The 18,343-nt window shown below is 37.4% G+C and overlaps 2 protein-coding genes across 4 annotated transcripts; both read right to left on the minus strand.

Moving 5' to 3' along the window:
- Positions 1-1,661: 1,661 nt before the first annotated feature.
- Positions 1,662-3,037, minus strand: LOC141341753 (ferritin, middle subunit-like). Its single transcript, XM_073846431.1, has 4 exons — positions 2,776-3,037; positions 2,460-2,606; positions 2,196-2,321; positions 1,662-2,085 (listed from the first exon to the last, which is right to left on the minus strand). Exons 1-4 carry the CDS (start codon positions 2,875-2,877, stop codon positions 1,927-1,929), a joined length of 534 nt encoding a protein of 177 aa, XP_073702532.1. The 5' UTR covers positions 2,878-3,037; the 3' UTR covers positions 1,662-1,926.
- Positions 3,038-5,608: 2,571 nt separating this feature from the next.
- aldh16a1 (aldehyde dehydrogenase 16 family, member A1) lies at positions 5,609-18,107 on the minus strand. Of its 3 annotated transcripts, none has more exons than XM_073840493.1 (17): positions 17,999-18,107; positions 17,706-17,803; positions 16,770-16,869; positions 16,537-16,660; positions 16,279-16,436; positions 16,093-16,167; positions 15,136-15,482; positions 13,900-14,058; positions 13,644-13,800; positions 13,392-13,467; positions 13,173-13,278; positions 12,866-12,996; positions 9,656-9,823; positions 9,370-9,574; positions 8,649-8,834; positions 6,282-6,407; positions 5,609-6,088 (listed from the first exon to the last, which is right to left on the minus strand). In XM_073840493.1, the coding sequence occupies exons 2-17, from the start codon at positions 17,790-17,792 to the stop codon at positions 5,912-5,914; spliced, it is 2,382 nt and encodes a 793-aa protein (XP_073696594.1). In that variant the 5' UTR covers positions 17,793-17,803; positions 17,999-18,107; the 3' UTR covers positions 5,609-5,911. The 3 variants fall into 3 exon arrangements, with proteins under 3 accessions (XP_073696594.1, XP_073696572.1, XP_073696583.1); XM_073840471.1 differs by having other exon boundaries at positions 16,537-16,663; XM_073840482.1 differs by lacking the exon at positions 17,999-18,107 and having other exon boundaries at positions 16,537-16,663; positions 17,706-17,989.
- Positions 18,108-18,343: the final 236 nt, after the last annotated feature.

The following is an 18,343-nucleotide window of genomic DNA, read 5'->3' on the forward strand; positions in this document are numbered from 1 at the left end:
AAAGCAAAATTGGATTGGATTACCCTGATCCAGATAGACACTTTTTCAGATTTCCAAATCCGGATTACTAGTGCTCTATGGAGCCCCTAAAGGGACATGGTGAAAAGAGTTCCATTGGCAATGTTTTGTATTCTAGTTTTGCATTGCAATTAGACAAAAAACTACTTCAAAGAATACTTCTGACTGGTCCATCTCTGAGAAACGTTTACAACGTCTAATCAGTGATTAGAGAAAAAAAAAAAATACAGTATATATATATATATATATATATATATATATATATATATATATATATATATATATATATATATATATGATTTATTATATGAAATAATAATAAAATCTTGTTTTTTTTGGACCAGTTTTAAAGTTGTTTTGTTCCTGAAATCCACCCTTCTGCTGGGATCAGAATAATAAAAATAAAATTTTGATCAAAAGTTTCACAATCTTACTAAAAGATCCACTTCAAAGATCCTCTCCAAGTGAATGGGGTTGAGCTCTTGTTCATCCATGTTTTATTATGCGTTTTATTTTATTTTATTTTAGAAATGCTTGTACAGCACTTTGGCGCAACTTTTCGTTGTTGGAATAGTGCTCTATAAAAAAACTAAACTCAACTGAAACTGAAAACGTTTTGAACAACACAAACTGAGGACTGAGAACAAGCCATTTTCAAGATTTGATCCAATCCCATGGCCAAAATCTGTTTAGATTACTTTTGAACAACTGGCCCCAGGTGTTTGACTTCTCATACTGTATATTGAATTCCAGTCCACCCAGGAATAGCTGACACCACAACTGAAGGCCAGTGTATCCATAGTGATTATTTGAAATGTTTAAGAAATTATACCAGAAGTGTATCAGCGGCCTGAATGAAGCTAAACTGGTTGAGTCTGGTCAGTATCTGTAAAATTAAAATCCTAAGGGAAACTGAGATTGCTTTTGGAAGAGGTGTTAGTGAGGCCAGCAAGGGGGTTGTCAGTGCAGATCCTAATGCTTCAATGTTGTAATGATAACACTAAAGGCAATTTCCTTTTGACGTTACGGCTTTTTGTGTACAATGTACACTTCAGGGTTTGGGTGGTGTGTAAATAAATAGAGGCCCAATACTGAATCAGCTGCATCAATTCATACTCCAGATAGCAATGAACAGTAATGCTCATTATCCATTTGATTGTAAACACTAGAGCCCCACCCCAGGTTTACATAATGCATTTAGTAATAACCCACTTTAAGCAATTTGAACATAATAGTTCCGTATTATTGATACAAGTATGGAAAAGATCTGGTATTGCAAGGTTTACAAAGTGCATTCAGTCGACCAGGAAGGTTGTTTAAAACCATTGTAGATTTCTGCACACTAAATAATCAACACCAATATGGGTCTATTATTAGATTAACCAGATAGAATTAGTAACATAATAAATTTCTGCATATGCTCTTGTAGTAGTAAAAGCATCGTTATCAGTCAGAAGGTTAATCAAAATTGAGTTCATATCAGTTAATCCTGGAACGACTTGCCTAGTTTAATTTTTACCTTTTTGTAGGCCACAGAAAGTAAATCATTAACGGTGTTTATCTTTTAGCTGGTTTAAACATCACTTTTGTATTGACTATAACCTCTAACACACCTGTTTGTTAAAAACAAAGAGATCATTCAATCCAGCCAAAAATGTTTATTCATCAAATTCACTTGGATAAAACCAATTAGTGTACATTAAATGCAAAAGCATCAGCTTGATGACGAACAACCACAAGATGACAAATTAAAAGAGCCAGTATCTTATAGATGTAGCCTCTAAATGTTAACCTTTCAAGGCTTAACAAATCTAAACTTTGCATTAGAGCTACAGGATGACATTGCTAGATGATTTAAGCATACAGTACAGCTGTATTTGCAACATGCATAGGATCTCAGGGCTGCATTTAGCTGCTGCCTCCATCCAGGGTGTGCTTGTCAAACAGGTACTCTGCCATCCTGTTGTTACCAGCATCCATCTTGGTAAGGTTAGTGATGTGGTCACCGATCTTCTTGATGGACTCAACCTGCTCATTCAGGTAGTGAGTCTCCAGGAAGTCACACAGCTGTTGGACAAGACATCAGAAAAAGGTTTTAGAACATTTAATATTAAGATGGATGGGATAGAGGTGAGGGGAGATGAAATGTACATTATAACAGAAACTTAGGAACTTACATGAGGGTCTCCCTTCTCAGAAGCAACCTTATGCAGATCCAGCAGAGCCTGGTTGACGTTCTTCTCCAGCTGAAGAGCACACTGCATAGCAGTCAGTCCATTGTCCCACTCATCACGCTCTGGTTTCTGAGGAAAGAGAGACAAACACGTCAGTGATCATGTGATACCCCCTCCCCCTTCAACTCAACATGCTCTTTCAAATTGAACCAGAGACAGTTTTATCAAATCGTTCAACATTAAATACGCATTTCAAATGTAAATCACCTTGACGTCCTGAAGGACGATGCGTCCACCTCTCTTGTTCTGGAAGTCCATGAACTTCTCGGCATGTTCTCGCTCCTCCTCACTGTTCTCCTTGAAGAACTTCGCAAATCCAGGAAGGGCTACATCATCCCGTTTGAAATAGTGTGCCTGTAAGGAAGAAAAGAATAAAATGAAAACCCTTATGAGGCGTCGTGAAAGTGAGATAAGTGACGAAGAATAAACAACGATTGCAACACTGTCGCATTCAAAAGAAAAAGAAAAAAAAGCCAAAATGCATGGTTTAGTATATGCATTTGAGGGGAAAATGGATACCTACCATGGAGGTGTAGGTGTAGCCAGCATAAAGCTCCAAATTCACCATCTTGTTGATCAAAGCCTCGCAGTCGCGGTCGTAGTTCTGGCGAATCTGAGAATCCATTTCGGCGGATGTTTTGTCGTTTTATTATCAAACTGTACGTAAAAAATAATAAATACGAAATTAGTTGTTTTCCAAGGAAGAATCCAGCGAGCTCGAAGTTCCGTTCAATCACTGTTGAAGCAAGAACCTCTTGAGATCGTCCTGTAGCTGTGAAATGGAAGGTGCGCGTTCGTCTTATATACTCTCACAACATGACGAGGCAGTAGAACTGAAACCAGCCAATCAAAAAACGAACTGAATGAGGAAGTGGTAAACAGTCAGCTGAGAGTCAGTAGACAAAGGAAATTAGATATTTTCCTTTTTTTGATCATTAATGCCCAACTGAATTCAACAGAAAACAATGTGACATGCTGGATTTTTGTGTGAGTAATATGTAGACAATGTAACAGTATGTTTTCTATTAAACTAGCATATGGCATATTTAAATTTCAGGAGTGCAATGCGAGTGATAAAAAAACAGTAAACCTGATTCTAACATTCGCATTAACTGTTCAAAGTAGAGATTAGAACGAATGTTATTTTTTTAAAAATATATAATGCAGCATGTTTGCTTTTAATCAGCGTGTGCTGCATTGTATTTGCACAGCACACATTCAATTATTTACAGAAAGAATGAAATGATCTTAGGATCGAAGGATCAAAGTGTGTTCAACTAGTGAAATGAAATAGTACAATAATGTGCTGCGTATTTTACACTATAGAAACGGAAGCCATATGGTAAATATCATGGGACAGTCTTTCAATAACAGCTGGAGCATTTTCTTATATTTCTTATCACTTATAGTTAGTGCCTTCGGAAGTAAAGTTAATCCATCAGGTGACAGTGACTAAGCATTTTGACATAATTTGCACACGAAACCTCACTTTTGTCAGCAATAAAACATGTCCACTCACAAGACGCGGTGTTGTGCTGTGTCACCGTGACTCAGCAGCATTTCGCCATTTGACTTCCTTAATTGTGGCTTTGTTGAGGAAACAGCTGCCCATTTGTTTTTTGATTGTGGTGTTACCAACAAATTATGGGTTGACTTAAGCTCATATATTTTTAGTCTTACAAATGTAACCCATACTTTTGACCTCAAAAATGTTATTTTTTTATTATGAAAATCCAAAACAATTATCTGTTGAATATGTTGTTAACTTTCTTATACTGAATGCAAAATTTTTCCTTCATAAGCAAAAATGGCTCAAATCTCTTCTTTCTTTTTCCCTTTTTCTCGCTGATCTTGATTCTGTTGTTTCTTCTCTCAGACTTATAAATAACAAAAAGAGTGCCAAATGTTTGTTGCATTATGACAATTTTTCTAAAAGGATGTAACTTATGTTTATACTTTTCTTTTCTGTATGGGTTACACAATAATTTGATGTAAGCAAATCCAGAATATTAGTATTATATATATATTTTTTTTTCTTATGACTATGTCTTAGGAATGTATCAGTCTGTAACTTCCCTGTTCTTGTATGTGTTGTACAAATTTTTGTAATAAAAAAAAAAAAAAAAAAAAATATCACTTCCTTATTCAATGCGCGAGTATGTTTGAAACTTGAATGAACTCGCAGGGTGTGCACTAGTCTCCATTTCACCTTTGTAGTAATCAGCTTTCAGCATAAGTGGAATGCCACACGTATTTTCCTATCACTACTTTTTTTTATATATATGTATATATATACAGTAGTCAACATTTGAAGTGGATCAAAACCTTTTATCAAAGTTGTCCAAAAAACCTAAACAATACTCATTCTTGTCTTCAGATAATTTTGATGAACTTTTTTGATCCACTTCAAATGTTGACTACTGTATATAGATAGGCTATATTTAACCGACTTTTTCGAGTAGTAATAAAAATACATAGCAATATCTGAATGAGGTGACCACTTACTTTAGAAATGTAATAGGTTACAAGTCACTCTCTTTAAATTGTAATATGTAGTGTAACTATTTCAAATGTATTAAAGTAATGTAACATTACATTGCCAAAGTAATGTAACTGACTGACAAAATCAGACTTTAGCATGTCTTTTTAATTTGAGATCATTCTGAGGTAAAATTTACATTTAGTTTAATAGCTATGGTACTGTTTTTGATAGCAAATCTTTGCTTGACTATGACAGGAAACACTGGTATCTAACAATAATTTGGGAAGAAAAGCCTTAAAACCTTTAAAATAATCCATATACTTTACATGAATCCAAATAGGAAATGAAACAGTTCTCAAATAAGCATGTGTCCTATTCTGTGTCTTAAACTCCTGAAACATTAGTGTCTCATATTTTAGAGCAGTCAATTGTTAACATTTTTATAAGTAACGGTAATTTAACTAAATTACTCAGTAACTGTAACTGATTACATTCATTACATATAATTAGTTACTCCTCAACACTGGATGTGACCTATGTAAATTTATAATCTGTGCAATATTCTATGCTACTTTTTAAGTCTTCTCGAACAGCACAGGTATGTTTCTAAGATGTCTGCTGCAGAGTGCTTGATCTGTTGTGTAAAAACATCTGATAAATGTATTAGGGCAGTTTTACGTCCATTCTAAATCAAACATCTTCAAGACATTTTCTAAATTAACATCGGATAGGAAATGTCTTCTGATAGATACATATTACACCTTGGAGATGTAAACGCAGATTCATGTCTCTGTGATGTGCATGGTACTATCAAGGGTGGGTTGCCATTGTTTTTTTTAATTAAATAAAACAGTACCACTTATTTTGGGCTAGGTTTCTGATCATTTAGTATCTTTTTAATCACAGTTTTCACCCTAAACAAATCACATTAATGTCTATATATGACAACAAGGAATGTATGATATTGTTATACATTTTTTACATCTGTAATATAACCTGACTACTATTACTGCAGTTCTTTATTTGTCAGAATACAACTGTCTATCATGGGGAACAGTAATAGAAGTAATCTTCCTTATTTCACACGACTTTGTGAAAGTGAAACAAACGTTCTCCTAATATGCCCACCACTTTCTGATGTCCAAATTGCCTGTGGAAAACGTTAATAATAAGTGCTTTATGCAGTAGGGATCCAAATACTTTTCCAGACCACCGCCTTCCTCCAAAGCTCTTCTTGAAGAGAGGGATTTGAGCTGGTCCAGTTTTGTCCCGCTTCCTTGTCCTCTTCCTCTTCACAGTGTAGCCAAAGATGTTTGAGGGGACTGACACAGGAGTACTGAAGAAACTGACAGCCCTAATAAAAAGAATTTCCATGTATACAATAAGATGAGTGCTAACAGAACATTTCCCTTGCTTACAGTGGGCATTTATGCTTTTTATATAGAGCAGCATCTTTGTAAATGTACGCTACTGCCATGGTAAATACACAGTGTTTCCATGTCCTAAATCTCAATGCCTATATCTTTTTCCATTTAAAAAAAACTCACCTCTTTACTGCCCCAATACCAAATGCTTTGAATCACACTGTGGTTGGCAAATGCCTGGGTCAGCTGATCCCTGCCCCCTGTTATTATACTGACCAGACCTCTGGGGACATCAGAGGCCTGCAGGACCTTTGAGCAAAAAGCAGAAGTTGACACATTACAAACATAAAGAACTGTAGAGTGACGATAAGATTAAAGTAAGTGTGAGGTGTCTACTGCTACCCCTTTAAACATCCACATACAGTTGAAGTCAAAATTGTACATACACCTTGCAGTATCTGCAAAATGTTAATTATTTTACCAAAATAAGAGGGATCATACAAAATGCATTTAGTACTGACCTGAATAAGATATTTCACATTACCCTGGAAATCCAGAGGTCTTGCAAGATGACAGTCTTGCACAATTTGATTTGTCTCTGCAAGACACTCTGGCATCGAGCAATAGGCTCGTTTGAGATGCGCCTAGCCTCGCCTGAAATGTAGGCGAGAGTAGGCGGCTGCAATGAGGGGAGGAGTGAAATAAGCGCAGTCAAGACGGGCAGTTTTGAGCTCTGCAAGCAGAACAGATACCTACGAGATCAAAGGCGGATATCGCGTTATTCACACTCACCTGCTGTGTTGCTGATAAACATGATATAATTTCAGCTCTGTTGCTTTTATATGAAAATAAATATGATATAAGACACTCAAAGTGCTTGCTATTTAATTCCATACGCAAGGCGTATTTATCATTAAATTTTTACTTTAATACAAACCTGTATTTTAGATTTTTATAGTAATATGACAACAATCACATATCACACAGAGATCGCACTGTCATAGTGTTTGGGAATATTCATACATAATTTAAGCACATAACCACATGATATTAGATTAAAAAAATAAAACATTTTAGAAGAGAACGCAACATCGCAGTTGTTTGAACCAATGAGCTTTAAGCTGTGTCGTCAGCCAGTCGTTTCCCATCGTGCTTTTGGTCAGCGCAGTCGGTGGAGAGCTACTGCGCCCGACTGCTCAATTCGACACAGCCGCCTCGCCATCGCGAGAGTTTTTTGGCACACGTCAGCACGATGTCAGAGCAGGTCGGACCCAACTCAGACACTTTTCTAACCGGCTTGCATCTTGCGTGGATTGCCGGTGATCGATTCTGCGCAGATTTTGTTAATCTCAAACGAGCCCAATGATGCACGTTACTGCATTACGTAAGCAGTTCTGTGAACCAATCAAATCGGTGTATCTGATGTAGGCGGGCCAGAGGTGAGCTAAGCTGACAGCGCTGCGACGTCCGGAATCATTTAGTAAACAGATGAACACCAGTTGTTTGAAACGACTTTGGCCGCTACAATGAACGAGTTAGACTTGGCTTTTAATATAAAAGAGGAACAGAAAACCGTGCTCGAATCGTTCCTTTGCAAGAAGGACGTTTTTGCTGTTTTGCCGACTGGATACGGCAAGAGTTTAATCTATCAGTCAGCTCCGCTGGTAGCCAAGCGTATGGGGTTTAGTGAAAACGTAGTGATTGGTCTTGGCGTTATCCAATTGCGTGCAGTGAGAGTTTCAAATGCATGCTTGATGCCGCCCCTCGAGTTAGGCCCTTTTCATTGTTCGATGTCAAACCCTTAATCTTAATAGATTAGTGTCTGGATTTTTTCCAGACTAATTTCACATAAGATCCTGTTCAAAAGTTTACATCCCCTTGATTCTTACTGTGTTGTTACCTGAATGATCCACAGCTATGTTTTTTTTGTTTAGTGATAGTTGTTCATGAGTTCCTTGTTTGTCCTGAACAGTTAAACTGCCTGCTGTTCTTCAGAAAAATCCTTCAGGCCCCGCAATGCCTTTGGTTTTCAGCATTTCTGTGCAGCCCTTTCCAACAATGACTGCATGATTTTGAGATCCATTTTTCCACACTGAGGACAATTGAGGGACTCATATGATATCTTTGTCCTTCTGAAGCATCAGTGAGCATTTGAACCTTCTGTAATAGTTGCATATGAGTTCCTCAGTTGTCCTCAGTGTGAAAAGATGGATCTCAAAATCATACAGTCATTGTTGGAAAGGGTTCAAATACACATAAATGCTTAAAAAAAAAAAAAAAAAAAGAATTTGTGGGACCTGAAGGATTTTTCTGAAAAACAGCAGGCAGTTGAAATGTTCAAGACAAACAAGGGACACATAAACAACTATGACTAAAAAACACACAGCTGTGGATCAGGTAACATCACAGTATTAGGAATCAAGTGTATGTAAACTTTTGAACAGGGTCATTTTTATAAATTCAACTATTATTTTCTCTTGCAGATTCTGCAAGATGTAAACTTTTGACTTCAACTGCATACAAAAAGTATTTATTCAAAAAGTAACAAACCTGTATAAATTCAAGAGCTGGAAGAGGGTATTTTTCACTTGGCACCATGACAACAGCATTACCCATGGCAACAGCTGCCCCTAGCAATGACACCAGAGAGAGCAGCGGTTTGGAGTTGGGGAGAATCACTCCCAGCACCCCTAAAGCCTCAGGAGTAGACAGGGCGGAACCAGACTGTGGTGGGAACTTTAATGAAATGGACACATAATTAGAAAGCAGGCAAATAAAAACTTGTGTTAACCAGCCCCCTCTACTTACTATGGCCATGGTGCTTTCAGGCCACACATGTTCTCACACAGTAAAAAATACATTGCAAAGCACTAGACAAGACAGAGCAGGTTACTTTTGCTATGAAACAAAGTCTCAGCTTTTAAACGTTGACATTTTGTAAGAAATTTAAACAATAAATGCCGTTTTGTGGCTCATTAATGTGTTGTGACAGATTGTTGTAGCACCTCAGTTTAAGCGGCACGTGAACTGATCATTTCTGCCTCTTTACTAGTTATAGCACAAAATAAACATGAATGAACATCAGAAGGTATCTTGTTTCAACCGCTGATAGACAATACACATTATTTTTCAAGTTCAAGTCCACTGTTGTAAACCTACTCTCCTGATTCAGTGTTATGACTGATCAGATCGCCTGTCAATCAAAATTTCCTGTGAAGGGTCAATTGTGCAAACATTCCAATTCAACTTAATAAATATCATAGGTTCTTACTGGAGTTCCACCCTGCTCTTTATCACAGCGAGCCGCCCAATTAGAAAGCCTGGAGACACTAAGCTCCACCTCTTTCTCTGCCTCTTCTAATGAGACACCGGTTTGAGTCTGGATCGATAAAGCCAAGTCCCGTCTCCTCTTATCCAGACTGTCAGCAAGTGAATAAAGGGCCTGAGAACGTGCAGCGGGGCTTTTCTTCATCCACCTGCAACAACAGATTTAGTTTTTAACCTGAATTACAGTCAATATGTTTTATCCTCATAGTAACTTGTTCATATGCTCCTACCCTGGCTGGACCTTACTGGAGGCCTCTACTGCATTCCGGACATCCTTCCTACCTCCGTCTGGGCAGTGAGCCAGTACAGCGCCCCCAGGGGCCAACACTGTCCTACTGCAGCCCGAGTCAGCTTTACACAACTGACCACCCACAAGCTGGGAGTAAAAGCGAGGGACACTGTGAGAGAGAGAAAGAGAGAGAGATTGGTCATAGAAGATGACAAGAGGAGCTCTGAGTTTATCAGACAGAAGTAGTGGTCAGGTAGCCACATTTTATACACTAAAAGGTATGAACTAAAGATATAGTAATACTAATAAATTTTATAATTGATATTACACAACTCATTGATACAGAAGCATGGTGTTCACTATTAAAGGGATAGTTCACCCAAAAATTTAAATTCTATCATTATTATTATTTATTCACCCTCATGTCATTCCAAACTCGTAAGACCTTCGTTCATCTTCGGAACAAAATTACACTTTTCTTTTTTTGCTTAAATATTTTTTCTTTCCATTTCCTCAAAAGATACAGGAGATAGGTACATGATCTCCAGACCAGTAAGTTAAATTTACCTTGATCTTCAAATTCAAAAAGATTTCACCCCCGGCTCTTAATGTACTGTGTTTCCTTCTGAAACATCGGTGAACGTTTTGTAAAAGTTGTAAAACGAGTCCCTCAGTTGTCCTCAGTGTGAAAAGATATATACGCACATGTAGTCCAAAAAGGAAAATAATAGTTGAATTTATAAAAATTAGTTTACATACACTTGATTCTTAATACGGTGTTGTTACTTGAATACCACAGCTGTTTTTTGTTTTGTTTTTCCGTTTGTACCTTTTGTAATAGTTGCATATGAGGCTCTCTGTGTGAAAAGAAAACTGCACTTCTAAAACTCACAAATGACTTGCTACTTGCGTCAGATCAAGGCTGCGTCTCATTGCTAGTCTTACTTGATCTTAGTGCTGCGTTCGACACTATAGATCATGACATACTCATAGATCGATTACAAAGCTATACAGGTATTCAAGGGCAGGCTTTAAGATGGTTCAGATCATACCTGTCCGATCGCTACCACTTTGTTTATTTAAATGGGGAGTCATCGCAGCTATCACCAGTAAAGTATGGAGTGCCACAAGGATCTGTCCTAGGTCCTCTGCTATTTTCAATTTACATGTTACCCCTTGGTAATATTATTAGGAAATATGTGATTAGTTTCCATTGTTATATATAGTTACTATATATTTCAACAAGACCAGATGAAACTTCTAACTTAGCAAAGTTAACAGTGTGTTAAAAATGTGAAAGACTGGATGACCTATAATTTTCTACTATTAAATTCAGATAAAACTGAGATATTACTTATTGAGCCAAAAAACAGTACACAGAATCTCTTAAACTGCAATTTGCAATTAGACAGATGTACTGTTATTTCCTCTACAGTCAAAAATCTGGGTGTTATATTTAAGCAATAAGGTACGAGAGGCCGTGCTGTATCATGAATAAATCACGGCTGAAGGGCGTTGCCTGATGATACAGCACGGCCTCAAGTACCTTATTGCTTTTATAAAACGGTTACCACACAATAAAAATATTAAAATCAAAAATATATATTAATTTATATATATTAGGTTGTACGTTTTGTAAAGTAAAATCATTAACTGACTTCCGCTGTAAAAAGTAGTCCCTAACTGCTGCAGCTGTGTTTACATTGCTAAGGGTGGTTGCTAAGGGGCTCAATGATACACAAAACCATTGAGTGAAGCGGTCATAGCAGTGCCGTATCATGAATACGACACAGCTGCTGACCAATCCGAATTGAGGAATGGAACTAACCGTTTTATAATAGACAGCAACCTGATGCAGAAAAGTTAGTTCATGCTTTCATGACGTCTAGATTGGACAATTGTAATGCACTACTAGGTGGCTGTCCTGCATCTTCAATAAACAAGCTACAGGTAGTCCAAAATGCAGCTGCTAGAGTGCTTACCAGGTCAAGAAAATATGATCATATTACCCTGATTTTAAAGTCTCTGCACTGGCTACCTATTACGTTCCGTATCACTTACAAAATATTACTTCTTACCTATAAGGCCCTTAATGGTTTAGCTCCTGCATACCTAACTAGTCTCCTACCACGCTACAATCCTTCACGCTCCCTAAGGTCGCAAAACTCTGGACTTTTGATAGTACCTAGGATAGCAAAGTCCACTAAAGGAGGGAGAGCCTTTTCTCATTTGGCTCCCAAACTCTGGAATAGCCTCCCTGATAACGTTCGGGGTTCAGACACACTCTCTATGTTTAAATCTAGATTAAATACTCATCTCTTTAGCCAAGCATTCACATAATGTATCTCATAACGTTGTACTACAGTTACATCTGATCAAATGCACATCAACATTCTTCAGCTTGGGCTAAACACATAATTTTAGCTTGGTTGGAACAGCAGCTATGCTAATTATTTCTCTATTTGTTTCTCTGTTTCTGCCACGGAATTTCCATCCTGTGGTAACTAGGAATTACACAAGATTAAGTCTGGATTCAGAACACCTGAGAGGAGATGATGCCAACCCCTCAGAGGACCGCCGATGATGCCAGCCTTGAAACAACATACAGCACTACACAATTTCTATACAAGTTTGATTGCAACACATTATCATTACTATTAGTGTTCATCATCTGTTTTATTACACAGTTACTGATTTTAATATTTATACCATATGTACATCGACTTGACATACAGTATTCACCACTAATAAGCTACTAAATATATTGTAGTAGCCTACATTTTTGTACTGCTGCTTTGCAACGATTTGTATCGTGAAAAGCGCTATACAAATAAGCTTAAATTGAATTGAATTGAAAAGATGGATCCCAAAATCACAGTCATTGCTGGCAAAGGGTTCAAATACACAAAACTGCTGAAAAACCAAAGATTTTGGGACTTGAACAACTATCACTAAACAAAAAACACAGCTGTGGTATTCAGGTAACAACACAGTGCTATTATTTTCTCTTGTGGTCTATTTGTAAATGTCTTTTATGTGAAATATCTTATTCAGGTCAGTACTAAGTAAGAAATAACATGCATAACATGATCCCTCTTATTTTGGTAAAATTAACATTTAGCAGATTCTGCAAGGTGTATGTAAACTTTTGACTTCAACTGTATATGCATTTTGCAGTTTACCATTAAACTATAAGCCACAGCATACCCACCTTGAAGGATCAAACCCTTCAGGTATCATGAATTTGGAAGCTGCAGAGCCAAAATCAGCATAGTTGATAGATCTGGGGCTGGAGCGAGGGAAGGATTGTGAATGTGATGGCCGAAGGAACTGATACAGACCCTACAGAGGAACAGAAAGCGCCGAGTCAGAAACTATGAACCAGTCACCAACTAAAACCATACAACCAATCAGAAATAGAGTACAGAAACCCATAGGAACAGAAACAATGGCGTAGAGAACCGTGAATCCCATTTTTGCCACATGAAACTAAACATGTGACCATTTTTATAAAATACCTCTCTGCCTCCATCGGTGCAGTTCCCGCTCTCCCTCCTTCCACACAGAGGCAATGCAGGGTCCATTACAGAATGACAGTTCACCCACACTGAGCCTACAGACAGACTATAGGAGAGTGTGTGAGAGAAAAAGAGATAAAAAAGAAGGGAAATATCAAAATCAAAATGAAATCAAGACAATAGATGGTTGCCCAAATACTTGGCTAAGCATGGATGCACCTCTTTGCAGACTCTAAAGCCAGCGTCAAATCTTCAGTCCAGATGGAGGCCGCCTGACCATGAGGACTGTGGTTTCCTATACACAAACACAGATCAGAAAGTCCTTCACTTAAATTGTAAATTTGAAAAAAATATTAAATTAAACGTAGGATTTTCGCCGCACTCAGACAGCACGGCATGCCTAAGAAATTACTAAACTGTAGCAAGATTTTACACTTCATATAAATCAGTTATTTTTCATTTCAGCCTCACCGAGTGTAACTCCCTCAGTGGAGCTCCTAAAGGATATGAGGGGTAGCACAGGGCCTGGAGGAGGTGAAATCACAGACTCGCAGGATGGAGCCAGTCCACACATTACAGTAGGAGGGTAGAGATCACCAGTAGATACAGGTGCACATGACTGGATCAGCTACAAGATGCCAAAAAGACGAACACATTCGTCCATTAAATGCTTGAATAAATCCATCTTAAAATATTTGGTGACATCTAAACTTAAATATCCACACACCGTCGCCCCCTGCTGCTGAGCCTCCTGAACTGCAGCATCTATAATGTTTCTGTCGGTGTCAGAGGCAAGAGCAACACATTTCATCCCAGTCATTCTCAACTTCAGCCTGGCCACAACACTGTCCAGCACTGATTCCTGCACACAGAGCACCCACTGGAACTGGACAAAAGAAAGAGACAAGCAGGCAAAAGATAAATATTATATTTGCTCTATCACTGAGCACACTAACAGACTATGGCTGTGCTGCAGGTCTGCTGTCAACTGGTTTTCTTTTTTAAAATAAGCACTAAAATAAATATCAAGTAGTATACACAAGTAAATTTTTTTTTAACAGTAAGACGTCTCTTCTGCTCACCAAGCCTGCATTTATTTGATCCAAAGGACAGCAGAAACATTTTTAAATATTTTTACTATTTGAATATTTTTTCATTTCAAAGCTGAATTTTTAGCATAATTACTCAAGTCACGTGATCCTACAGAAATCATTCTAATATTCTGATTTGTTGCTCAAAAAAACATTTATTATTATGTTGAAAACAGCAGAGTAGAATTTTTCCAGGTTTTTTTGATGGATAGAAAGTTCAAAAGAACAGCATTTATCTGAAATAGAAATCTTTTGTAACATTATAAATGTCTTTATCTTCACATTTGATCAGTTTTAAAGCATCATTTCTAAATAAAAATATTAATTTCTATACTTCTTTCTTTTAAAGAAAAAAAAAACATTATACTGACTCTAAGCTTTTGAATGGTATAGTATGTTACAAAATTTTTCTTTCAAATGAATGCTGATCTTTAGATCTTTCTATTCATTAAAGAATCCTGAAAAAAGTACTCAACTGTTTTAAATATTGATAATAATAATTATAATAAATGTTTTTTGAACACCAAATCAGCATATTAGAATGATTTCTGAAGGATCATGTGACACTGAAGACTGGAGCTGAAAAATTAGCTTTGATCACAGGAATAAATTACATTTTAAAATGTATTCAAATAGAAAGCAGTTATTTTAAATGATAAAAATATTTCACAATATTACTGCTTTTGCTGTATTTTGAATGAAGCAAAAAATGGTAGTGTATAGATACCTAAATATTAAATACATATATAAATACCTCATACTTTTTTTTATTTTCTTTGCTGAAAACCTTAAAATATTTACTGTATATACTGAAATATTATGCTCTCCAAGGCGGCATGTATTTGATATAGCTGTATTTTTTTCCTTCTTACATCTTTTTTCTTCTTGAAGGCCAGCTCTATCACTCCATCCACAGCACTGTCGAGGTCTGCCGAATCAAAGATGATAAAAGGGCACACAGAACTGAGTGAAAGAGAGAAAGACACGGGGACTCCCCAACCAGCCACCGCTTTAGCCAGCGCTTCTCCAGTCTGTTGACTTCCACTGTAGGTCAGGTAGTTCACTTGTGGATTTTGAGCCACTTTCGCAGCCAGTGATGCTTCACTGCCCGTGAGCACATTCAGCACTCCGGCATGGATTCCAGCCTCCATAAACAGCTGAGCCAACAGAAGGGCAGGAAGAGTGGTAGTCTTGCCAGGCACCACAATAACAGCATTGCCTTGAAAATACACAGACATGTAAATAAATAATGGTTAAAGGAACATCAGATGCTCATTTTCCACAACTTGGTATAATTCTTTAGGGTCTTCATGAAATGTCAGCAACATTGGTTAAAATTCCTCAATGGTCATCTAAAACAACACCCTTTTTACCTTGTCAAAAACAACTCTGTTAACAGCGACCTATTTCGGTGCATGTCTTTTTAAATAATAATGAGCTACTTCTCACCCTGCCCCTCTCTTCTGTTTTAAGTGTTTGTATTTTAGTATCTGGTGAAGCGTTACCATCAAAAACAAAACACCTGCATTGCTTACATTGTGGTCGCTACAGCTGCTTGAGCGTGGAGAAAATGGCGGACAACGTACAACTGGCTGAGGGCGGAAATATGCTTATATGGGACAGTCCATCAGCGCTCGTGGGCGGAAAATCAAAACGGCTTGATAATTGAAACTGTTAAGTTTTTTGGGGGATTTCAAAAACAGGAGTGAAAAGATCTTTATCATTGCAGGGTGGTTGTGTCCACACTGCTAAGACACATTTATTCGCATTTTACATCTTTTATTGTTTATAAATTATGTATCGTTTCATGATTTAAGAGAAAGACTCACCCATAGCTAGAGCTGGCAAAACCTTAAGCATAAGGAAGTACACAGAGCAGTCATCTGAAACCACTGCCACTACACCTAGTGGAGAGACAAAACATGGCATGAGACTTCAATCGTGTCTTCTACTTACAACACATTTTCTTGATGTCTTTAACAAGTTCTGTCTCTCACAAACAAACGCTCACATACCTTGCGGGACCCACTCAGGCATGAGCGTGTCTCGTAGTTGAGCCCAGCTGGCATAGTATTGGGCCAGTCTAATGAGCCCAGCAGGAGAGGTAGAACATTGAGAGAGCTCACACAGCTCAGACACACATTGACTGTGTCTCTGCAGGACACTCGCCAGCCTGGGGCACAGACATGTATTAATAATCATGCAACATGTCTATTACTGTGATAGGTGAATTATTTATGATTTATTATTTATTTTGAGTGAAGTTCTAGTACTTAAGTAACACTTTGGCTCTTTGGTAACAGCTCAAATCACTCCAGGTTTTGAAGCCTCTAACTGCAGATGAGACAGCAGATGCAACATCCTCATCTTTAGCACAAACAGTGCTGCAGACCACCGCTGCTGTACAAAGACAGGAGGAGGAGGGCAGGAGAAGTTATCTTATCATCATTACATGGATGATTATGTAAGATATGTGAACTTCAGGAAGGGATCAAATATTGCTTACCTTTGGAATCAGTCACATCTTGGGTCTGTCTGTCTGCAGGGCTGGAAAATTCCCCATCAGTGAAAAGGCCAAGAATGCGAGAGTGTTTCTCCAGCCATGACTGAGGAGAGAGAATGACACAGGGGAATGAAACATCTCACACAAAGTGGACAGCAATGATGACATTGCACTTGAATATTAGGTTCAAGTTATGCTGAAATTTCTAATTTCTCTAAAAAGAGAAATGTGTGATTTGAGTGAACAAACTGTTGTTTGGTTGTTCCACCTCTCTAAGGGAACCAATAGAATGGCTTTGTGAAAACAGGGTGAAGGTTGCAGTAGATCATTCATAGAACATATGGCTCTCTTACAAAATACATAAAACAGTTAACTATTTTGAACTTTGCTCACAGCACTTACAGGGGTAGTTTACAATAAAAATGTATTTACTTACTCATACTAATGTTGGTCAAACCTGTATGGCTTTCCTTTGTTTTTTTTGTTTTTTTTTAGAACATATAAACATTGACGAGCTCTGTCACTTTCACTTTTATTGCAAGGGGGAAAAATGCAAATAAAGTAAATGGTGACTGGAGCTGTCAGTTCATATCCTTCTGTCTAAGATGTACTTTTGTGTTTCACGTGAGAAGAAAAACGTATGGATTTGGTACATGTTGAGGACGTGTAATGATTGAATTTTCATTTTTAAGTGAACTACCCCTTTAAGACATTAATTGTTTTTCAAATTTACAGCAAGAGGACCACCAGCATCTTGTCACATGCTTTCCTCGTGAACTGTCGCATCCTAATGTACGGTCACATGTGAACAATTTTCCCATTGGGTGAAAATGTGGGCGTATGCTGTTTCGCTTTAAATAATAAGTATCAAATTGACGATTGAAAGTATTAAAATGCATTTAAGATACAAAGTAAGATACAAAAAAATCAGCGCTTTACCTGTGCAGTTGCAGTGCTCGTGCTGGATGGTCCATACTCCATATTTTGAAAGATATCGTGCACAGTTTTTGTAGAAATACCTGCCATAACAATTTAACCTGTAGAAATAATAATTGTTCCAGAGTTATGAAAAATATGCTATTTCAAAATAAAATAATAATACTGAGTGTGCAGTGATTCTATCACACCGCGATCAAATGTACAAAGCGGCCTGCTACTTATTACAAAAAGCAGGACCTGGCGATGGTAATAAAACACGTAAATATTAAACACAATTCAAAAGAGCACTCAACTTGAACTCCCAAGTCCACGCTGTTATTTCTTCCTGGGTTGTATTGTGTTGCCAGATCGCGCAAAAGAATCAAGCAATGTGGTAATACCATGACGCCAACAAAAAAGCGAAAATGAGCGAACCTTGTTTTTTTCCGATTTGACGGAATGCCTGGATGGAGAACACCATATAAAACATAAAATAATACATTACATAAACATAGATTTATCAAGATTAAATTGCAAGTTGTTGCAAAGCATTGCATGTTTTTTCAGTAAAACTTTTTCTCCAAATAACAGAAAATACTAAAAAAGACTAATTAAATAATAATTAATACTTAAAAAAACACACAACCTGCCTACCCATG

The sequence above is a fragment of the Garra rufa genome, chromosome 1 (genome assembly GCF_049309525.1).
Source record: "Garra rufa chromosome 1, GarRuf1.0, whole genome shotgun sequence".
In the NCBI taxonomy this organism is placed as follows: Eukaryota; Metazoa; Chordata; class Actinopteri; order Cypriniformes; family Cyprinidae; genus Garra; species Garra rufa.